The sequence below is a fragment of the Podarcis bocagei genome (assembly GCF_964188305.1).
Source record: "Podarcis bocagei genome assembly, chromosome: 7".
Taxonomy (NCBI): domain Eukaryota; kingdom Metazoa; phylum Chordata; class Lepidosauria; order Squamata; family Lacertidae; genus Podarcis; species Podarcis bocagei.
In genome coordinates, this window is record NC_138132.1 from 82,065,809 (window position 1) to 82,089,679 (window position 23,871).

A 23,871-nucleotide genomic window follows, 5' to 3' on the forward strand; every position below is an offset into this window, starting at 1 on the left:
GGAGGCAGTGGAAGACAGGAGTGCCTGGCGTGCTCTGGTCCATGGAGAGACAAGAAGAGTCGGACACGACTAAACAACAACAAAAGTTGCTTTTTCTGCAAAGTTCCATTTGCAGAACTTGCACACTTTTCTCTTGAAACAGAAGCATACAGGACAGCTCCAACTCCTTGCTGCTCTTCTCCAGAGTGTCTCCAGGAGCTGATCCTCACTTCCTTCCTTTCCCTCTAGCTCCAATCAGCACCAAAGGGCGAGGAGATTCCTTCTCAGAGGCTAAAAAAGCTCCTCTTTCATGCTGATTCGGTGGCTCTAGGATGTGGAAGGCAAGTACCCTGCTGCAGAGATAACAACAGCAATTCGCACACCCACCCCAACCCTGCACCACGACGCTTCTGTTCTTGCCACACCGACCTGTTCCCGGATGTTGTGGCAGAAAGCCATGTCTGCATCTAGCTTGCCGCTGTGGAAAAAGTCGGTCTGAGCGAGCTGCGATCTCAGGATGCTACCTTTTATCAGGTAGACGCTAGAGATGTATGGGACGTTCCACAGGCCACTGAAAAAGGGGGGTGGGGAGAAAGAATTAGGCATGAAGGCGCATTAACCACCCCCAAGGCCTTTTACCATATACAGTTATTAAGGCTGCCATTATTATTACTTTTAGTTTCATCAGCTACCGTATTTTTCCGTGTATAAGACGATGCCTTTTGCTTTTTTTAAAAAAAGAGGCAAAAATTGGGGGTTGCGGATAGTGAATGCAGAGGGGGGACGTGCGGTTAATGGCAGCAGCAAGCTGGAGATTGGCAGCGACAATTGGGCAGGCGATTGGCGGCTGTGGCGAGGCAGGCAGGTGATTGGTGGCTGCAGCAAGTGGGCGGGTGGGCTGGTGAGCAGGCAGTCAATTGGCAGCCGCGGCAAGGTGTGCGATCGGCAGTGGCTGTGACAAGCGATCAGTAGTGGCAGGCAGGCGGGTGAGCAATTGGCGTAAGTGACCTCCCCCACCCCATCCCCCCAAAGCTAAACAACTTAATTTCTTAATTTGGGGTTTAAAAAAATAGGGGTCATCTTATACATGGGGGCGTCTTATACACGGAAAAAATACGCTATATTCTGATTTTTAAAATTGTTCCATCAATTAAAAAACAGATTCAAAAATCAGCCAAAGAAGCAGCATTGCTGCTTTCTTTTTTCTTTCTTTTTTGCAAATTAATTTTTTATTGATTTTCAGTACACATACATATATTCATAAATTACACATATATAGGTTACATATTTAACTTAGGCTCTATCATGCCTCTGACTTCCCTCCATTTCTTTGGTAAGTATCAAATAAAGTTCTAATATCACGTACTCTATATATCTTATTATCAACTACACGCTGTAAGAGTTATTCCAACCTTACCAGTGTCTTCAAAGATTTACAATTGTTTCTTATATACATCAAATATTTACTCCAATTTTCTTGAAACTTCTGCTCGTCCTGATCTCTTAATTTTCCTGATAGTCTGGCCAGTTCTGCGTAGTCCATCATTTTAACCTGCCTGTCCATTATATTCGGTATTATGTCTGTTTTCCAATTCTGAGCTAACATATTTCTGGCTGCTGTCGTGGCATATAAAAAGAGGTTTCTATCTTTTTTTTCAATTTCCTTTCCAATCAATCCCAGTAGAAAAGCTTCAGGTCTTTTGGGAAAAGTATATTTAAAGATTTTTTTTAAGTTCGTTAGCAGCATTGCTGCATAAAGAAGCATTTTCTTTTATCCACCCTGAATCTTACAACATTCAGCTTCTTGGATGTCCACAAGTTCTCATGTTCTGAGAGAGGGAGGAAAACTTTTCCCTATCCGCTTACTCCGTGCTATGCAAAATTTTAAACCCCTTTGTCACGTCACCTCTCATTCGCCTTTTCTCTAAACTATAAAATCCAAAATGCTGCAATCTTTCTTCATAGGGAATCACTCAATCCATGATGTTGGCTTGTTTGAAACTAGTCACGGTTCAAGTTCATGCTAACCATGGTTTGCTTGGTCCAGATGACACAACAAACTGTGATTAAGCAAAACCAGAGGCAGAAGCTCCGGAGAGAAAAGGTTGTGAGCCTGCAGCTCGTTCCTACTCATGGACTGTTGTTATAAGAATTCTGAGGTCTCAAATATAGAATAAATGTTCATAACTGTACAAGGAAAACACACACATAAGTATATAAACCATGTGTCTGAAATAGAACAGGAGAGCAATCCTGAAGCCATTTTGACTCTCCAATTTGAGAAATATTTCTCTGCAAGGAAGAAGGAAATGGGAAAAATTTTCCTATTGGCTTTGGACTGTAGGAGCTTATACCTCCCTGCAAATACAGTCTGGCAAGTATCTGTTAAGCTCAGCAAACTCAATATGCGTAAGAAATTCAGGAACTACCTTTTTATTTTATTTTTATTTTTATTTGAGATTTACCATCTCAAAGGAATGGCCAGGCTACCCAGAAAATGCAATCAAGTAAGGCATTCTCAAGTATCCTGGCAGACAGGAAAGAAGCAACACTCTAAAATTTCTGCTGGAGACCACCTCCTACTGTGATGTATGTATGATGTTTTGGGGGGTGGTCTTGGGCTACAGGGTTGGCAAAGTCTTTATAGGGGCTTGCACACCATTGCTCTGGGTCTTTCCTACCTCCTTGCAATGGGGGGAGGGAACTCTGTTGCAACAGAAAAATAAAGATCTGTCTTGCTTTCTGTGGATCTTGCCTCCATCCATTCATCTCTGACCGATCATGGACTTAGGGGACTCAGTCCCTTGGAGAGTTGGGCAGCAAAAGGCAAACTCCCTGTTTTTTCTACAACACTCTGTGCTAAACTATGGTTTAGTGTGACATGGAGAAGCAGCCAAAGCTTTCTTGAAATCCTTCATGGTACTCACATCCGGCGTCCCTGGACGATATCCACATAGTCCTCTGAGCGGGCGTAGTAACCGTCGGCACTGAGGGCCCCCCAGAAATTTGACCACAGCTTCCCAAGACGACTCACAAGTGGGGCAATCACAAATCTGGGAGGTGGGGGTTAAAGAAGGCACAGAAAAGAATGGGATATTAGTGTGCATATGAACCCAAACCTTGGGGAGGTACTTTTGCTTGTATAGAGGTGGGAAACAGTGGGATGAAAGTGTTAAGGAAAAATCTAGGTGCAAGGCTGCTCAGTCACCCAGCTCGTCGGGCAGAGCCAAGGGCTCCCTGCGGAATAAAGGACGGAGTCCAGCCAACCGGAGCAAATAGCTGTAGACCAAAGTTTATTGTGCAATAGGTTCAAAGAGCAAATTTGGAACCCAGAGGAAGGGGTGACAAAGACTTTTAAAACTTTCCCACCACATCCCAGAATACAGTTCGAAGGGGAGGGGTTAACCTTGGCAAACAGGTCCAGACAAGTCCTTGGTACAAGATTAGCATAAGCAGACATGGCGGGGCAAGACTCAGGTATAAGATTAGCATAGACAAATATGTCTTAAGTACCCACCACCCAAAAGTACAATAGAAGTTCCTTTGCATGTCTGGAGCCTGAGGCGAGTCAGGTGATGAGATTTGGCTTCCTTTGGCTAACAATGAGCCCAGCAATTGTCACCTCTGAGAACTTCCTGGAGTCCTTTTGCAAGGGGAAAATAGCTTTGGAATGGGGGGGGGACTGGGAAAGGAGATGATTTTATATTATTTTTAAAGCTAGGTGACTTCCCTGAGCTGTCAAGTTGGAAGGATATATTCAGGCATAATATTTGTAATATTTAACTTTAAAGATGTGCCCCACCTGTAATTTCCGTAACAAAAGGCAAGATATTCCCAGGTCTATTTGGCCCAAGATTAACTTCAGAACATGCATAAAATAAAGCCAAGTACGTTTGCATAACTTCTCCAAGATTGTGGCATTTACTAAGCGAAAGGAACTATGCAGGACAATGAACTTCCAACTCTGGAAAACCTTACTCAGCAACTCCTCTGGGTTTTGATAGCCAGTCAAGCAGTTTCAAGCACATTTCCTCTTCCATAGGGGATAGAAACTTGCATCTTTTAAAGATTTGAAATACGAAAGCAGAGTCGCTCGGAAAACTGGAGTCCATATCTCTTCCCCCCACCCCCAAACTCACACAAAATGGTGGAGTGGCGGGGGGGGGGCACCTTGAATAATAGAACTGTATAGTTGGGAACTCCTGCAATGCAGGAATCATGTCGAAAATTAACAATCCAATCCAAACGGAGACAGGTTCTGTTGCATCAAGAGAGGTTTGTTTCAATCTGGCAGCTGCATCCAGATGTGGAACGCGGAAGGACCACACCTTCTCCCTAAACTTGCCTATGTGATAGGAATTTTATGGTTTTAGATATATAGTAATGTTCATAACTGCACATACATAGATCAGCACAGGAAAGCCAACCTGGAACCATTTTGATTCCTAAACTGACCAAATCCTTTCTCTGCAAGGTTAAAAATGGAAAAGCCTCCCCATTGTCTCTTCCTTTAATCTGTGTTTGAACAAGGTGTGAGCCTGTGACCTGGCCCAGGAAATAAGTATTTTAGCATTACAAAAGAATGGCCAGGCTCCCCAGAAAATCCAATCAAGTAACCTGCTAGACAGGAGATAAACAAGGAGAAGAGAAAAACAACATTTAAATTTCTGTGATGTAGGTGGGATGTATCTGAGGGGTGGTCTTAGGTTACACCCCTTCTGTGATGTATGCATAATGTTTCTGGGGGTGGTCTTGATCTAGAGAATGGGAATTTCAAAAGTCTTTATAAGGCCTTGCAGGCCATTGTTCTGGGTCCTCTTCCTCTCCTGCGTGTGAGGGGAGTACCCTGTTGCAACAGATCAATAAAGATCAAGCTTACTAGCTGCTTTGCTTCTCAATATTCTCTGGTTGGCCTCTGTTATTTTCTCCTACCAATAGGGAACCTATGTAAGGACTCTATATGGGCTCTTGGATACCCCATAAGGGAAAAGGGCATATTTTTATTTACAACACCTAAGGCACCCACAGAACAGGAAGCTGAGATAAGCGACTCACTTGTTCTGTTCGATCAAGATCCGCAGTGCATCAGGGTTCTTCAGGACCACTTCGGCATCCACACTGAAATAATATTCACAGACTGGGTCTTGCCTGCACAGGTCCCTAAAGAGGCAATAAGCAGGCAGATCAGTCAGTCAGCCAGTCAGTCCGTGGCTGGCTCAAGAGGTTTTAAAGGGCAGATACTATCAAGAGTCACTGCCTATACCTTGGCCATCTCTCACCAGCAAACAAAATGTCAGAAGCGTTACAGCATCAGGAGAGATAAAAAGGTAAAGGGACCCCTGACCATTAGGTCCAGTCGTGGCCGACTCTGGGGTTGCGGGGCTTATCTCGCTTTATTGGCCGAGGGAGCCCGCGTACAGCTTCCAGCATGACTAAGCCGCTTCTGGCAAAACAGAGAAGCATGGAAAAACCGTTTACCTTCCCGCCAAAGCGGTACCTATTTATCTACTTGCACTTTGACGTGCTTTCGAACTGCTAGGTTGGCAGGAGCAGGGACCGAGCAACGGGAGCTCACCCTGTCACGGGGATTCGAACCGCCAACCTTCTGATCGGCAAGCCCTAGGCTCTGTGGTTTAACCCACAGCGCCACCCGCGTCCCTATCAGGAGAGATTGCGTGGTATAATTATTAAGAGTACTGGGCTAGGACCTGGGAGGCCCGGGTTCAAATCGCCACTTGGACATGAAGCTTACTGGGTGACCACTCTCAGCCTCGCCTACCTCACAGGGTTGTTGTGGGGAGAGAACGAGGGGGCCAGGAGAACAATGTGTGCCACCTTGAGCTTAATAATAATAATAATAATAATAATAATAATAATAATAATAATAATAATAATTGGCTTACATGCCCATGTTCCGGCCATCAGCATTCTCCACATGGTCATCCGGCCCAACCACTTTGACAGAGCGGTATTCTTGCCCGTGTTCATTCACAAACTCCTCTACCTGGTCGAGGTGATGCTCCTCCTGGACACAACAACACAAAGCAGAACACCTTATACCAGAGCTATGGCTGGTCTGGTCAAAACAGCCACGCTCACCGGCTGAGAGCTTAAAGGAGCAAAGGCTTCTGGGAGGCGAACGGCCCTCCCTAAGGATGGGACGAAGGCACTCACCCGATTGTGGATGAAAAGCTGGATCCGTTTCTTGGGGTAGCGCAGCTTCCGCAGGCGCTGGAAGAATGGGGTGAGGAACGGGGTGGGCTGCTCGACAAAGATGCCAATCAGGACCACAGGCAGCACATCTTCCTGCGTTCAGGTACGAGGGGAGAAAAGACAAGACTGCATAAATAAGACGAGACAGACCAAGACAGCCAGCCGTGATGAGCAACCTATATTTTCAGATAGGAATGTCAACATATGCTGGATCAGGCTTGCTTCAGCAATAGAGAGCCCCTTTCAGCCCGAGGGCCACATTCTCTTCTGGACAACATTATGGGGGCCAGATACCAGTGGTGGGCAGGGCCAGAGGCAAAAGTGGGCGGAGCGACGAGTGTGAATTTCACCTTTCTACAGTGGGTTAGTTTCTACACACAAACCGCTCTGTCCTCCGTCCAGACAAGAAAGACCAGGGTTCGAGGATGCATGTTCTCTGCTCTGGGCCATTACTGGGGTCCAAAGATTACACACATGAAGGTGATGGATGGCTTGTGAAGGACCCTAAGTAAGAGGCAGGCAGGGAAGGGAAGATCTCCCAGGGTGGGAGGGTGGGGGAAGAAAGGAAAGCTCCCAGGTGAGAGCTGGGAGCGTCCACCTCTTTCTGTGTGAGAACTCCCTTCGAGAGCGGACCCTGCATTTTCTTTTCTCTTTTTGTTTTTATTTAGAATCATGGAGTCACAGAACTGTAGATTTGGAAGGGACCACAAGGGCCACAAACTCCAACCACCCACAATGCAGGATTTTTTTAAACCCAATGTGGGGCTCGAACCCACAGCCCTGAGATGAAGAGCCTCATCCTCTACCAACTGAGCCATCCACTTTGATCTAAATAGCAGCTGGACAGCAAAGCTAGTTTCCTTTCTCTTCTTGTATTATGAAAGAGCTTCAATAAAATCTCTCTTTCAAATCAGAACCAGTGAAGGCAGTGAAGGTCCTGTGTGAGTGTCTGAAGGCGGTTGGAGGATGGATGGCGGCTAACAGATTGAGGTTGAATCCTGACAAGAAAGAAGTACTGTTAGGGGGAACAGGAGACGGGCAGGTGTGGGGGATTCCCTGGTCCTGAATGGGGTAACTGTGCCCCTGAAGGACCAGGTGCGCAGCCTGGGAGTCAGTTTGGACTCACAGCTGTCCATGGAGGCGCAGGTCAAATCTGTGTCCATGGCAGCTGTTTACCAGCTCCATCTGGTACGTAGGCTGAGACCCTATCTGCCTGCGGACTGTCTCGCCAGAGTGGTGCATGCTCTGGTTATCTCCCGCTTGGATTACTGCAATGCGCTCTAGGTGGGGCTACCTTTGAAGGTGACCCGGAAACTACAACTAATCCAGAACACGGCAGCTAGACTGGTGACTGGGAGCGGCTGCAGAGACCACATAACACCGGTCTTGAAAGACCTACATTGGCTCCCAGTATGTTTCCAAGCACAATTCAAAATGTTGGTGCTGACCTTTAAAGCCCTAAATGGCCTTGCTCCAGTATATCTGAAGGAGCGTCTCCACCCCCATCGTTCTGCCCAGACGCTGAGGTCCAGCGCAGAGGGCCTTCTGGTGGTTCCCTCATTGCGAGAAGCAAAGCTACAGGGAACCAGGCAGAGGGCCTTCTCGGTAGTGGCGCCCGCCCTGTGGAATGCCCTCCCATCAGATGTCAAAGCGATAAACAACCACCTGACATTCAGAAGACATCTTACGGCAGCCCTGTTCAGGGAAGTTTTTAATGTGTGATATTTTTGTGTATTTTTGGTTTCTATGGAAGCCGCCCAGAGTGGCTGGGGAAACGCAGCCAGATGGGCGGGGTACAAATAATAAATTATTATTATTATTATTATTATTATTATTATTATTATTATTATTAGGAAAGGAAGAAATGCACTGGGGTAAAGCAACCTCGCTACATTTTATGCCACTTAAAGTAGGAAATGGGATGCGGGTGGCGCTGTGGGTTAAACCACAGAGCCTAGGACTTGCTGGTCAGAAGGTCAGTGGTTCGAATCCCCGCAACGGGGTGAGCTCCCGTTGTTCGGTCCCTGCCCCTGCCAACCTAGCAGTTTGAAAGCACATCAAAGTGCAAGTAGATAAATAGGAACCGCTCCGGCGGGAAGGTAAACGGCGTTTCTGTGCGCTGCTCTGGTTCGCCAGAAGCGGCTTAGTCCTGCTGGCCACATGACCTGGAAGCTGTATGCCGGCTCCCTCGGCCAATAAAGCGAGATGAGCGCCGCAACCACAGAGTCATCCGTGACTGGACCTAATGGTCAGGGGTCCCTTTACCTTTAAAGTAGGAAAGGATGCATTTCAAGCGAAGCAAAATAATGGGGGTGTGAAGGAGAGGAGGGGCATGTGGCCTCGAAATATGGGGTGCAGCCAGATGTTTCTGATTGTAATACTGTCCTTTATACAACTTTGCAATACTGGTTATGGGAGTGTGGCTTATAAGTATCAAAATAAATAAATTAAAAATAAGAGAGAGGTTCCGGTGATCCACTTGAGGCCCCTGGAAGTGAGGTTCCCCATCCAGGTTCCAGAATCCTATTTCTAACATTGGCCAACTAGGTACAGTGGTACCTCGGGTTAAGTACTTAATTTGTTCTGGAGGTCCGTTCTTAACCTGAAACTGTTCTTAACCTGAAGCACCACTTTAGCTAATGGGGCCTCCTCCTGCTGCTGCGCCGCCAGAGCACAATTTCTGTTCTCATCCTGAAGCAAAGTTCTTAACCTGAGGTACTATTTCTGGGTTAGCGGAGTCTGTAACCTGAAGTGTATGTAACCTGAAGCGTATGTAACCGAGGTACCACTGTACTTCTAGGAAACTCACCAGCACAACATGAAGGCAACAGACCAGGAACCAGGTGTCATGGGGACTACACCAGCTCCTATCAGCCCAAGCCAGCAGGGCCACTGGTCGGGGATGATGGGAACTGTTGCCCAGCAAAATTGGGAGGACCACAGCTTTCCCATCCTTCCATCACAAGAAGGCAAGAGTCGCGACGGGGATAGCTAGCGGGCAGTGACGGCAAGTGAGGGCCTCATCCCAGGAAGGAGAACCTGTACGCTACAATGCCCTGCTGGGACTCCAGCTTGCACCAGCCCCAACCAGAATGGGCAATGGCTGGGAATGGGGATGGTGGGAGTTTTAGCAGAGGTAGCTAGGCGCAGCTATGGCAAGAGACGGTCTAGCTCAGCGAGTGGAGAATGTGTGTGACTCTCTGGTTGTTGTCCAACTCCCACCAGCCAGCACGGCTGATGAACAAGGCATGATGGGGGTTGGAGTCCGAAACAGGGCCCACAGGTATCCCAGCCTCCCCAAGAAGCCAGCTGGTCCTTACTTTCAGGTCTGCGAGGCTCTTCAAGCTTTCGTTGCAAACCGTGCAGCCCGTCTCAAAGGTCCAGGTCCGAGGGATGTAGTTCCCCAGGTAGTTCAGCTGCAGCTTTTGAGGAGAGAGAAAGATTCCCAGATCCTTAGTGGCAAAGCTGGGACGGAAACACTCGCTTTGCTCTGTTAAGTCTGCAAGCGAGGACATCTTTCCTTCTAGTCTCAGAACACGAAGCCGGATCGCTCCAAAGGCCCATCTTGTTCTCAAAGTGGCTGCCCAGGTGCTCCAAAAATAGAAGTCTGCAAGCGGGGCCCGAGTTCAAGAAGCGCTCTCCCCTCCTTGGGACACTTTAGAAAAAAAAGGCGAGCGAGAGGCGAGATGATGGGAGAAGTTTACAGAATTATGCATGGCATGGAGAGAAAAAGTTTTTTCTCCCTCTCTTGTGACACTAGAAATCACAGCCGAAGGTTCAGGACAGATGAAGTCCTTCTTCCCGCAGTGCAGGGTTAAACTGTGGAACTCACTGCCACAGGAGGCAGTGGTGGCCACGCACCTGGATGGCTTTAAAAGAGGATCAGGCAAATTCGTGGAGGAGGAGAGGGCTTTTGATGGCTCCGAGCCACGATGGCTCTGCTTCCACCGTCAGATGCTTCTGAATGCCAACTGACGGAAACCACAGGAGAGGAGAGAGCTCTTGTGGTCAGATCCTGCTTGAGGGTTTCCCACAGGTCAGCCACTGTGAGACTAGATGTGCCACTGACCTGATCCAGCAGCTAGGCTCTGTTTAGGTCCCTATGGTTCTGGAACACCCTGACTGGCCTTACCTTGGTGGGGCCGTTGCCATGAATGACAACCGCGAGGGTGTCAAATGCGAGGTTCCGTGCTCTCACGCGCCCGTTCTCAAACTTCAGGACCACCTCATCTTAAAAAAAAAAGAGGGAGAGAACAGAAGGGAACAATGAACTACCATGCTTTTCCATGTACAGTGGTACCTCTGGTTACGTACTAAATTTGTTCCGGAGGTCCGTTCTTAACCTGAAACTGTGCTTAACCTGAAGCACCACTTTAGCTAATGGGGCCTCCTGCTGCCACCGCGCTGCCAGAGCACAATTTCTGTTCTCATCCTGAAGCAAAGTTCTTAACCTGAAGCACTATTTCTGGGTTAGTGGAGTCTGTAACCTGAAGCGTTTGTAACCGGAAGCGTATGTAACCCGAGGTACCACTGTAGTTATTTCCGCACTTGCTGATTATGACAAAAACATCAAAACAATATGAAGAAATAAGTCATTAATTGCGTATCGGTTGTTGACTTCTTTTTTAAAAAAGAAACAAAATAAAACACAATGTTTTGAGAGAGTAACAATCACCTACACCCCCTACAATCTAGTTTTGGTTCCTGCCATAGCCTTAGGCAAAGTTTTTTGTAGCTACTTGCATCAAAAGCTCAGCCAAAACCTGCTTTTGTTCAGGGCATGCAGAGATCAGAGCAGCCAGAAGGATATGGATTACCGTATTTTTCGCCCCATAGGACGCACTTCTTCCCCTACAAAAATGAAGGGGAAATCTGGGTGCGTCCTATGGGGCGAATGCAAACCTCGCGCGCCCGGCAGGAGGTCCCACCGGGTGCGCGAGGCTTGGGGCGGCAGCCTGTCGCCCGAAGCACGGGGAGCCCTCCGGAGGGCTCCCCCTGCTTCGGGCGAGTGTCTGCAAGCCTCGCGCGCCCGGCAGGAGGTCCCACCGGGTGCGCGAGGCTTGGGGCGGCAGCCTGTCGCCGGAAGCACCGGGAGCCCTTCGGAGGGCTCCCCTTGCTTTGGGCGAGTGTCTGCAAGCCTCGCGCGCCCGGCAGGAGGTCCTGCCGGGTGCGCGAGGCTTGGGGCGGCAGCCTGTCGCCCGAAGCACGGGGAGCCCTCCGGAGGGCTCCCCTTGCTTTGGGCGAGTGTCTGCAAGCCTCGCGCGCCCGGCAGGAGGTCCCGCCGGGTGCGCGAGGCTTGGGGCGGCAGCCTGTCACCCCGAAGCACGGGGAGCCCTCCGGAGGGCTTCCCCTGCTTCGGGCAGGTGAGCGCAAGGCTTGGGGCGGCAGCCAGGGCTGGGGGGGGGGAAATAATTTTTTAAAATTCATTTCCCCCCCAAAAAATGAGGTGCGTCCTATGGGCCGGTGCGCCTTATAGGACGAAAAATATGGTAAGAAACTTCCACAATGCCTGACTGCAACTTTGCAAGATGACTTAAGAGGTTGAAACCAACTACTTACAGCAGCCCCACTGAAAATAATGGAACTAAGTTAGTCATGCCCACTCATTTCAAAGGGTCCATTCATTTATTACCATTTATATCCCGTCCTTCCTTCTGAAAGCGCCCAGGACAGGAAGCACTTTTTAAAATTATCAAATAAAATCATTTAACTCCCTGTCAACAGGCAGGGAGTTTCACTGTTAAAAACCTGACTCCTCACACACCCCAGAACTGAGGTTGCAGAAACGCAAGACACGTCTCCATCTCCTTTCCCAGATGCTCACCTAGGGCTCCATTCAGGTTTTGAAATATCCGACACCTGTGATCCAAAGTGATATTGATGCTTGTCTATGGGAGAGACAAAATAAAATAGAAATCACATTATCGTAAGAGCTGGGAAAGGGGTTTTGAAATTCTGGCTCTTCTCTCTAAAGCAAAACGTCTGTTTACACCAGACAGGTACAAATCGTGGACCACCAAGTCATTTCAATACTGCCCGCTTGTGGGTGGTGGATTTTTAAATTTGGAAAGAGCTCCAGCAAAGGAACAACTTTCAGCTCCCTATTGTTCCTTAGAAGCCTTATCCACCCCACACCTGACATCCTTATGGGCCGAACGACGAGCATCCTGGTGGCCAAGTTTGGCTGACGTGCCACAGGTCCCCAAACAAGTAGCTTTTTTTTAATTACATATATATAATTTAGGGGCTGTTTGAGCACCCAATAGCTTGTTTTATGTTTTATGTGTATTATATTGATTGTAAATAAAATATTCATTTTTATTAAAATGGGGGGGAAAGTAACTACATTTTAAAAAGCTTGCCTGGCACACATGCACACAACTTCTCTGCGCCCTGAATTTACCCGTTTTTCTGGATCCAAGAAGACTTTCGTATAAAACAGCTGGTCGCTATCACTGTCAAGACCCTCCCAATCTGCTACAAGCTTGTAGAGGTGTGAAGCATAGCCTATGAACCCTGTCAGGAAGAGAGAGAGAGACCGAGAGAGAATTAACTTTCCCTTTTTTGCCTTCAAGGTCAAGAAACATCCCAGGCCACATTAAATACCTAAACGCAAGTGTCAACAACTCTGGTTTCTAAAGAATAAGAAATACCGTATTTTTCGCTCCATAAGATGCACCAGACCGTAAGGCACACCTAGTTTTTGGAGGAGGAAAACAAGAAAACAAATATTCTGAATCCCAGAAGCCAGAACAGCAAGAGGGATCTGGCTTCTGGGATAGCCTCTGGCTGTTCTGTCTTCTGGGATAGCCATGCGCAGCATCTCCTGGGCAGCGGACAGAAGCCAAGAGAGGCGCTTCACTGAAGGGGCGCTGCGCATCTCTCCCTCTCTGCGCAGTGCCATTCGCTCCATAAGACGCACTAACATTTCCCCTTACTTTTTAGGAGGAAAAAAGTGCGTCTTATGGAGCGAAAAATACGGTAATCATGTTGATCTGCAAGAGAAGTGTGCATAAGAACATAAGAAGTGCCTTCAGCTGGATCAGGCCAATGGCCCATCTAGGCCAGCCTCTGGTTCTCACAGTGGCCAGCTAGATGCCTCTGGGAAGCCCTCAAGGAGGCCCTGAGCACAACAGCCCTCTCCCCTGTGATTTCTCATGGTGTTCGGAAGCATTGCTGCCTCTGATTGTGCAGGCAGAGCATAGCCCTTGTGGTTAGTAGCCATCAATAGTTCTCTACTCATCCATGAATTTGTCCAATCCTCTTTTAAAGCCATCTAGGTTGCTAGACATTGGGACGCAGGTGGCGCTGTGGGTTAAGCCACAGAGCCTAGGACTTGCCGATCAGAAGGTTGGCGGTTCGAATCCCTGCGACGGGGTGAGCTCCCGTTGCTCGGTCCCTGCTCCTGCCAACCTAGCAGTTCGAAAGCACCTCAAAGTGCAAGTAGATAAATAGGTACCGCTCCGGCGGGAAGGTAAATGGCGTTTCAGTGTGCTGCTCTGGTTCTCCAGAAGCGGCTTAGTCATGCTGGCCACATGACCCGGAAGCTGTACGCCAGCTCCCTCGGCCAATAAAGTGAGATGGGCGCCGCAACCCCAGAGTCGGCCACAATTGGACCTAATGGTCAGGGGTCCCTTTACCTTTACTAGGTTGCTAGACATCACTGCCTCCTGTGGAGCCAGTTCCATGCTGACCTCAGTGCTATGCAGAACTCTTCATCATTAAGCAGAAGTGTGTGTTTTTTTAAGAAGTCTGAAAAGGGACTACTACCTAAAGTAATTAAGAATCATTGCTTTTTTAAAAAAAAAAAGCCTACATCTTTCTCAGGGTAGAAGCACATCCCTCGCTTTTGGTTCTGCTTAGACAAGGCGTTCTGTGTTAACTGGAAATGTTCTATTTCTGTATTAGTTTGCTGAAGGAAATGTATATCCCTTCAGCCATTTTGCAGTTGTAGCTGCACAACGAAGGATCAAGTAATGATTATTTAGTTCAGGGAGAAGACAGTATCCTTTGCAGACTTGCACTGTGCACCCAGAAAGGGGTAAGCTTCCAGATCTCATTATTATGAAGCACTAGAAAGAACGTTACTAAATTTTGGACATTGTAGATTTGTCCCGTTCTGGTGCTTGCAATGTCTTTTGTTCTGTAGCTGTGTGGTATGTGGTTATGCTGTATTGTGATAGTCGTTGCCTATAAACAATAATATGTATTGAATGAAACTGAATTACTGTATTTTTCGCTCTATAGGATGTATCCAACCATAGGACGCACCTTGTTTTAGAGGGGGAGAACAAGAAAAAAAAAATCTCTCCCTCTCTGCGCAGTGCCCCTTCAGTGAAGCGGCAGAGAGGGAAAGCTGTGCAGCGCCTCTCCAGCGAAGCAAAGCCATGAGAGCGAGAGGGATCGGTGTGCACCGACCCCTCTCGCTCTCCTGGTTTCAGCAAAAGCAACTCAAAGCCTCCGGAGCGCGGCAGGAGCGCTCCCACTGCGTTTCGGAAGCTCCGCGTTGCTGTCGCTGAAGCTAAGGAGCCTGCATTCGCTCCATAAGACGCACACACATTTTCCCTTAATTTTGGGAGCGGGGAAAGTGTGTCCTATAGAGCGAAAAATACAGTATTATGAAGCAAACTCTCAAAACCCATTGGTTCACATGGTGACTCACCAGTCCCCAAACTATGGAACTGACTCCCACAGGAGCCAATGAGGCCCACCAGCTTGGATGGCTTGAAAAGAAGATTAGACAAATACAAAACGGTCACTGATGTCTACTAGCGGGTCCTCGCAGCGGAATCACATCCATCCAGTGCTTTACCAACTGCACTGGCTCCCGGTGGAGTACAGGATCGGGTTTAAGGTGCTGGTTTTTACCTTTAAAGCCCTATGCAGCCTAGGACCCTCGTACCTACGGGACCCACGTACTCTCCTGGTATGCCCCGCAGAGGACCTTAAGGTCCAGAAAGAACAACATTTTGGAGGTCCCAGGTCACAAGGTGGTTAGATTGGTCTCAACTAGGGCCAGGGCCTTTTCAGTACTGGCCCCGACGTGGTGGAACACTCTGTCACAAGAGACTAGGGCCCTGAGGGACTTGACATCTTTCTGCATGGCCTGCAAGACAGAGCTGTTCCGCCTGGCCTTTGGTTTGGACTCAGTCTGACCCTTATGTTTCCCTCCCCTTACGGTTTCAATCTATCAGCTACTTTTAAAATGAGGCTGCATTTTAAATTGCATTTTAACCTGTATTTTAAATTGACCCCCCCCCCATTATGTTTTTACTGTGATTTTATTGGTGTTAGCTGCCCTGAGCCCGGCTCTGGTCGGGTATAAATACAATTTATTTATTTTTATTATTATAGCTAGAATGGCTGTGCTCTGCCTACATGGCTGGAGGCAGCAAAGCTCCTGGTTACCAGTTGCTGGAAAACACAGGAAGGGAGAAAATGCTCTGTTGCTTGGGATTTTCTTCTTGTGTTCTTGCGTTTTGAAACTTGAACCCAGTTCCTGCTCTCTCATTCCTTTTCCCCCCAATTTTTGTTATTGATTTTCCAAATTTTTTCAACAAACAAACGAACATAAATCTTAACTGTACTTAATCCAATCTTAGTAACATTGTTAAGTGACTTCCTCTAATTCCCCTGGCTGAATTTCAGTGTATATCATTGTAACAGTTTTCCAAAACCAATTTTCTCATAAAATTAACTTAATCACTTAACATCTTTCTTTCTTTTCATTTTAACTTTAAACATATTATTCTCTAACATCACATAGTTAAATCCTAAACCAATCTGGTGTTTGCAAGTTTTTTTCCAATTAAATTATCTTAACATATTTAACTAAATAGTCTTTAAATTTCAACCATTCCGCCTGCTCTCTCATTCCTGGTTACTCCTCCAATGCTCCATGCCACAGCTCCAGTCCCTCTTACCTCCGGATCCGAGGAATCGCTTCCCTTCCTGGACCTGGGGGTACTTTGCTTCCAGCCTTCGGTCGGGGTAGATTAGGGTCTCTGACGAGAAGACGACTTTGGCCTTAGCTTGCCTGAATTTCTTCAGGAGTTCTGCCGGGCCTGAAGCAAATATGACGTCATAGCTGCAGGGGAGGAAACAGGGAGGAAAGGATGGTACCGGAAAGAGCAGGAAGAAGAATTCAAGGAGGTGCTTCTGCTGGGAAAGGTAGAGAAGTTATTTTTCCTTACTGGTCGATGACAAGGGAGGCTTAGTTATGGGATAGGTCCCTCTGGATTTTGCTGAACTACAACTCCCACCAGCCTCTGCAAACACGGCCAGTGGCCAGGGATGATGGGAGTTGTAGCGTAGCAACATCTGGAGCATGAAGAAGAATAAATAAAAATAATAATAATTTATTATTTATACCCCGCCCATCTGGCTGGGTTTCCCCAGCCACTCTGGGCGGCTTCCAACAAAACACTAAAATTCAATAACCTATTAAACAGTAAAAGCTTTCCTAAACATGGCTGCCTTCAGATGTCTGCTAAAAGTTTGGTAGTTATTTTTCTCTTTGACATCTGGTGGGAGGGCGTTCCACAGGGCGGGTGCCACTACCGAGAAGGCCCTCTGCCTGGTTCCCTGTAACTTGGCTTCTCGCAGCGAGGGAGCCGCCAGAAGGCCCTCGGCGCTGGACCTCAGTGTCCGGGCAGAATGATGGAGGTGGAGACGCTCCTTCAGGTATACTGGGCCGAGGCCGTTTAGGGCTTTAAAGGTCAGCACCAACACTTGAATTGTGCTTGGAAACGTGAAAGGTTCTCCTACACCTGCGTTCGGGAGAATGGGTTGCTGCCCCCACAAACCTGTCTGCCCCCAGCCAGCCTCCACCTGCCTGCCTTTCTTACCACCAATCTGCACAGAACACACTGCTTATGGTCTCCTTACCTCTCTGTGAAGAGGATGACCAAATCCTCCTTCTCCGCATATTCTTCCAAAGCTGACTTCAAGAGACGGATCTTCTGACCACCTCCTGTGGTCCTTTTATTCTCTCCTCCGTGCCACTCCTCTCCTAATCCTAGGACCTAGAGGGTGAAAGCAGATTTGCAATGAAGCCTTTCTTTGCCCAAGTTCTCTGCTTCAACAGGTTATCACCTGTGCATTTTAAATAATAATAATAATAATAATAATAATAATAATAATAATAATAATAATAATAATTTATTCTTTATACCCCGCCCATCTGGCTGAGTTTCCCCAGCCACTCTGGGCAGCTCCCAATCAAGTGTAAAAAACAGTATAGCGTTAAATATTAAAAACTTCCCTGAACAGGGCTGCCTTCAGATGTCTTTTAAAGATAGGATAGCTGCTTATTTCCTTCACATCTGAAGGGAGGGTGTTCCACAGGGTGGGTGCCACTACCGAGAAGGCCCTCTGTCTGGTTCCCTGTAACCTCACTTCTCGCAATGAGGGAACCGCCAGAAGGCCCTCGGAGCTGGACCTCAGTGTTCGGGCTGAACGATGGGGGTGGAGACGCTCCTTCAGGTATACTGGGCCAAGGCCGTTTAGGGCTTTAAACGTCAGCACCAACACTTTGAATTGTGCTCAGAAACGTACTGGGAGTCCAAAGGTAGCAATTTCATTCCCTTACTGCTGGGCAGGAAGGCAGCTGCCAAGTTTTCTATGGATCTTTAAACCAAAACATTTGGAACTGTGTCTTTAAATCACAGGTCATGCACAGAACATTAACACAGTATGCTGACAAGGCATATTGTGTAATGTGAAATGAGTTGGGCTTTGAATGTGAGATGAAAGCTGCATGGAGAAGGTATTTCCTGTGTCTTAAGGCAAATGCCACAACCTAGTGGTAGAGCATCTGCTTCGCGAGCAGAAGGTTCCAGGTTGAACCCACAGCATCTCTAGGTAGGGCTAGGAATAAGGTTACCAGATTTTTTTCAATGAATCCAGGGACACTTCTCAATTTCAATGGATTTTGTATAGGGACTGATTTGTAAATCTGGGGACTGTCTCCGGGAAACGGGAGCATCTGGTAACCTTAGCTAGGAATGCCCCCTGCCTGAAACCCCAGAGAGCTGCTGCCAGTCCGTGTAGACAACATGAAGCTAGATGACTAAGGTAAATTGATTGGAAATTAGTATTGGAAAACTGCTACAATGAGATATATGGAAATACAGCTAGAGGGATTCGAGGAAGTCATCTAACAATGGTAACAAAAATATGATTATAACAGGTAGGATAAATGTTTGTATGTATTTTTTTAATAGTAATTTTTTTCTTTTTTGTTGTTTATGTTTGTAAGAAATTTGGAAAACCAAAAAAATATTTTTTTTTGAAAAAAACAACGCAAAAACATGGAGCTAGATGGACCAACGGGTCTGACATCCTGTCCCGCTTCTTGTGACCTTATTTCCACATAACTCAGAATCTCCTGGCATCACCTTGACATTGTAGTTGAAGAACTGGGCTGATCTTCTGAACCGTTTGAATCCTTCCGTCTCCTTGGTGGCCACAGTAAGAACCAATAAATTATCTGGATGGAGGAGGAAGAAGGAAAATTTAGGTAGTCGTCTCCCAATCAAGAAGGTCCTACTTTTACTCAATCAAAGGTAAGAATATTAAGAAGAGCCCTAAACCACAGAGCCTAGGACTTGCCAATCAGAAGGTCGGTGGTTCGAATCCCCGCAACTGGGTGAGCTCCCGTTGCTTGGTCCCTGCTCCTGCCAACCTAGCAGTTCAAAAGCACATCAAAAGTGCAAGTAGATAAATAGGTACCGCTCCGGAGGGAAGGTAAACGGTGTTTCCGTGTGCTGCTCTGGTTCACCAGAAGCGGCTTAGTCATGCTGGCCACATGACACGGAAACTGTACGCCGGCTCCCTCGGCCAATAAAGCGAGATGAGTGCTGCAACCTCAGAGTCGGCCATGACTGGACCTAATGGTCAGGGGTTCCTTTACCTTTTACCTTACCAGAAAAGTAAAGAATTCAGTAGGCTATTAAGAGCTGAGACAGAATCTCTAGTGGCAGTCAATGACACTAAAGGCTTGGTTCCTTGTTGATTTCAAATGAGCCTCACCAAGTCAGGGAATGACCAGTGACGCTCCTTCAGATGATCTCAGTGATCATGCCAGGATATAAGGGTTCAGGTACCCCCTGAAACTGAGAGTCAGTGCAATTCTTGGCTCCCTTCCACTGAAAAGCTCCCCTACTACTGTTTGGGCAGTTGAACAGAAGAGTTGGTTGTGGATATTTTTTTCGGGTGGGGGGGACCTTTCAGAAACAAAGCCTGCTGTACCAAAGCCTTTCAAAGAAGGCTAGAGAAGAGGAACCAAACTAAACAGGAAGCGCTCAAAGCATCAAGGAGCGGAAAGCTTATCTGCACATCTGAGACGGCCTGCTTGTCAACTTGGATTAAAGGGGAGGGGAACGAAAGTTTACCTTTGATTTCACATGGGCAAATCTCCCGTTCAAGGGCTCCTTTTCTGACCATTATGCAAGCGTAACAGACCAGTGCCTTTGGCCCTGCATCTGAGCAGGCTACTGTTGTGTTTTGACTCCTGCGGCCTGCTCTTACAGCCCCTGGCAGTCACGTTCTGCCTTCCAGATGTCATCCAGACTAAATATAATGCAACTCTCCTCTCCCCATATCCCCTTACATGCCTACTTAGAAGGCAAGGGGGGGGAGGGGAAAGTATCAAAAATTCTGCAATCTCCATTTGGTTCCATGGGTTATTAAGCAGAGAAGACAGCTATTGATGGAGAGGACTATCAGTGGCTGCTGACCAAGATGCCTATAGCTCTGCCTCCACAGTTGCTGGAAACTTCAGGAGGGCAGAATGCTCTTGTGGTCAAATTCTGCTTGGGGGTTTCCAACAGACACCTGGCTGGCCACTGTGAGAACAGCATGCTGGACTAGATGGGACACTGCAGCTCTTCTTATGTTCTTACAGAAGCAAATATTTGCGGGTGGCGGATGGACACTGGAGGGCATTTGCCCATGAGGGCAAATGGGGCACTGCCACACCACCCTCAATCTTACTCCACCCACCTGCCAGCCCAGGAGGTGGCCCTGCCTGCCAGCGTCTTTCTCCTTTGTCTCAGTGTTGCTCTGGCGCCCCCTACTGTTGGGCTCCCCACCTCCTGCCCCATCAGTTTCAATGGGCGCCAACCACCAGTGTGGGTGGGTACAAAAAGAGACCCTCTGAAATGAGAGTCTTGCACAAAATCACTTTCCCAACAAAACGCTGCAAAGCTAAAGCTGAGAGGCAGCTGTGGGGAAAGGATCCAGGAAACTCTACAGCTGTAAAGCCCTTGAAAGTTTTTTAAGCCCCGCTGTCGGATTTCTTCCACGTTCCCATATGCCCTGATGATCCGGTTACTAGGCCTTTCCAGCATTCCATGCAGAAACATGCTCCAGTCAGGAATGCTATTGCTCCCAAGTGCCCAGTGAATGCTTCCTGCAGGTCCAGGAAATGCATCCAGATGTAGCAGCAAACAACATCTGGTGTGTCAATCAGGAGGATCAGTGACACCGGATATGCCAACCGGGAATGTAAGGAACAGGTTCCTGCATTGTGCTTTATATAATAATAATAATAATAATAATAATAATAATAATAATAATAATTTATTATTTATACCCCGCCCATCTGGCTGGGTTTCCGCAGCCACTCTGGGCGGCTTCCAAAAGAATATTAAAATACTGTGATACATCAAACATTAAAAGCTTCCCTAAACAGGGCTGCCTTCAGATGTCTTCTAAAAGTCTGGTAGTTGTTTTTCGCTTTGACATCTGGTGGGAGGGCGTTCCACAGGGAGGGCGCCACTACCGAGAAGGCCCTCTGCCTGGTTCCCTGTAACTTGGCTTCTCACAGTGAGGGAACCGCCAGAAGGCCCTCGGTGCTGGACACGATGGGGGTGGAGACGCTCCTTCAGGTATACTGGACCAAGGCCGTTTAGGGCTTTAAAGGTCAGCACCAACACTTTGAATTTTGCTCGGAAACGTACTGGGAGCCAATGTAGGTCTTTCAAGACCGGTGTTATATGGTCTCGGCGGCCGCTCCCAGTCACCAGTCTGGCTGCTGCATTCTGGATTAGTTGTAGTTTCCGGGTCACCTTCAAAGGTAGCCCCACGTAGAGCGCATTGCAGTAGTCCAAGCGGGAGATAACCAGAGCATGCACCACTCTGGCGAGACAGTCTGCAGGCAGGTAGGGTCTCAGCCTGCGTACCAGATGGAGCTGGTAGACAGCTGCCCCGGACACAGAATTGACCTGTGGCTCCATGGACAGCTGTGAGTCCAAAATGACTCCCAGGCTGCACACCTGGTCCGCTTTGGGAGATGCACATGCATATCTAACATTCTAAAATCTGCTGACGTTGCCTGAATGCATTCTCCAACACACTGGCCATGCAGAATCTGATCTCCTGGGGAAAAGAGAGAAGGCAGTAACTATATTATGAATTTTTTTTTTATTGGAAAGGGTGGTAGCTCAGTGGCAGAGCACCTGCTTTGCATGCAGAAGGTCCTGGGTTCAATCCCCAGCATCTCCAGGCAGGGCTGAGAAGGACTCCTATCTGCAACAACCCTAAGAACAGCTTGCTGGATCAGGCCAATGGCCTATCTATTCCTGGTATGTCCCACGGAGGACCTTATGGTCTTCAAATAAAAACATCTTGGAGATCCTGGGCCACAGGGAGGTTAGGCTAGCCTCAACCAGAGCCAGGGCTTTTTTCAGCTGTGGCCCTGATCTGGTGGAACGCTCTGTCACAAGAGACCAGGGCCCTGGGGGACTTGACATCTTTCCGCAGGGCCTGCAAGACAGAGTTGTTCCACCAGGCCTTTGGCCAAGGCACAGTCTGACCCCCTCCTTTGGCAATCCTCACAGAACCCTAGCCCAATGGTTGCCAATAATTTGATTTTGAATTGATTTTAGAATTAATTGATTTTAGAATGCATTTCAATTACGGTAGTTGATTGTGATTTTATGTAAACTGTGTTACTTTTATTGTTGTTGGCTGCTCTGAGCCTGGCTTTGGCTGGGGAGGGCAGGAAATAAGTATTTTTTTATTTTTTTAATTATTATTATTATTCCAGCATCTTGTTATCACAGTGGCCGATCGGATGCCTGCTGGAAACCTGCAATCAGGATCTGAGCACAAAAGCACCCTCCCCACCTGCGGTTTCCAGCAACTGGTATTCAGAATCTCTTAAATAAAAACCCCCGGAAGGCTGCAACCAATCAGTGTAGAGCAGTGTTTCCCAACCTTTTTTGGGCAAAGGCACACTTGTTTCATGAAAAAAATCTCGAGGCACACCACCATTACAGCCCCGTGACGTCAGCGCGCAGCGTCACGCCGGGAGGGACATGAATTGCTAGCAAATTACATAATCACCTCCTTGAGGGCTGGCTCATCTTCTCCGAAGGCAGAACCCCATTAATTAACAGGACAGACTCACACCATAGCCAAGACGAGGGGGGGAAACCTCAGTCATGCACAGTCATGCACATGTGGGGGCTAAATGAGGACGAAGACCGGGCAGAGAGCAGGGTTCAAATCACCCCACCTGGCCAGGACAATCCCTGGGTGCTCCCTTGGGCCACTTGCCTGACCCACCTCGCAGGGCTGTTGTTGCGAGGATAACACGGGGAGAACCACGCGCGCCCCCGGGAGCTCCTTGGAGGAGAAAGCGGGCGATGAATGCAATGCACGAAATATATGAGAGGCGACCAGGTTTTGCAGGTGAGGGCCCCCCGCCAGCCTCCGCTTCCAACACCCGGCGCAACGACGCCGAAGTTTTCCCCCGGGCTCGGCTCGGGGAACAGCGCTGCTCCCCCCCGGCTCCCCTTCGCCCTCCCGGCTCTCTCTGCCGCCCACTGGGGACCCCCCTCACCTGCCAAGTCCGGAGCGCCGGTGGAAGTTGCATGCATGCATGCAGGGCGCCGCGTTGCCATTGCATTGCACTGCACTCCATGCAACGCCTGCACACATGCATTGCCTTGCACGCACGCCAAGGGGTCTCCCTGCGGTCCGATGTGTCCCCTCCGGCGCGGATGCAGCATTGCAAAAATAAAAAAACTCCGACGCAGCCCTACCTGGGGGGCAGCCTCCGCCTCCGCCGCTCCGCCTCCGCGGGGATCCCCGGGTTCCATCCTGCCGCCCGATCTCCGCGGGGGCGCAGGCAGGCTGCGCGGGGTCTGCGCGGAAGAGCCCCTGCCCGCCCGGCCGCCGCCGCTGCGCTCATTCCATGGCCGGGAGAAGAGCGCTTCAAACAAAACGCCCGGCCCGCCAGGCCACGCTGGGAAATGTAGTTTGCGCACCCCGCGCGGGCGCGGAGCCCAAGGGCGAGGGGACTACGGATCCCGGCAGCCCCCGCGTCGGGGACGGAGGGGGAGAGGCCGGGTGCAGGGATGGAGGGACGGGTGGGCGAGCGAGTGAGTGAGTGGCAGCCGCCAAGCCTTGGCCGAGAGCCAGGAAGGGCCTCCCCGGAGGAGGAGGAGGAGGAGGAGGGAGGCGCAGAGCGGGAGGGAGGGAGGGAACCCCAGGGGTCATCTAGTGACGGCGCCCCAATCGAAAATTTGACTTTAAAAAAAAAAATCTTTCGAATTTTTTAATTTTTCCCGCGGCACACCAGGCAACATCTCGCGGCACACTAGTGTGCCACGGAACAGTGGTTGGGAAACACTGGTGTAGAGTCAGCTTGGGTCAGGTGTTCTTGGACTA

The 23,871-nt window shown here is 48.6% G+C and overlaps 1 protein-coding gene and 1 long non-coding RNA gene across 2 annotated transcripts in view; one reads left to right on the plus strand and one right to left on the minus strand.

Annotated features, from left to right (window-relative positions):
- Window positions 1–18,671, plus strand: part of LOC308592072 — a 33,433-nt gene extending 14,762 nt beyond the window's left edge. Inside the window, exon 3 of the long non-coding RNA XR_014010345.1 lies at window positions 18,575–18,671. This is a non-coding gene — a long non-coding RNA (uncharacterized lncRNA). The remainder of the gene's footprint in view (window positions 1–18,574) is intronic.
- The window catches only part of PLOD1 (procollagen-lysine,2-oxoglutarate 5-dioxygenase 1), a 38,877-nt gene that overhangs the window by 12,558 nt on the left and 2,448 nt on the right, over window positions 1–23,871 (minus strand). The window contains exons 2-13 of the mRNA XM_081203033.1: window positions 18,591–18,682; window positions 17,080–17,216; window positions 16,116–16,279; window positions 12,596–12,708; window positions 12,017–12,080; window positions 10,325–10,422; window positions 9,513–9,614; window positions 6,154–6,285; window positions 5,883–6,004; window positions 5,035–5,139; window positions 2,907–3,032; window positions 409–550 (exon numbers count right to left, since the gene is read on the minus strand). Coding sequence (XP_081059159.1) covers window positions 409–550; window positions 2,907–3,032; window positions 5,035–5,139; window positions 5,883–6,004; window positions 6,154–6,285; window positions 9,513–9,614; window positions 10,325–10,422; window positions 12,017–12,080; window positions 12,596–12,708; window positions 16,116–16,279; window positions 17,080–17,216; window positions 18,591–18,682 — 1,397 coding nt within the window. The remainder of the gene's footprint in view (window positions 1–408; window positions 551–2,906; window positions 3,033–5,034; window positions 5,140–5,882; window positions 6,005–6,153; window positions 6,286–9,512; window positions 9,615–10,324; window positions 10,423–12,016; window positions 12,081–12,595; window positions 12,709–16,115; window positions 16,280–17,079; window positions 17,217–18,590; window positions 18,683–23,871) is intronic.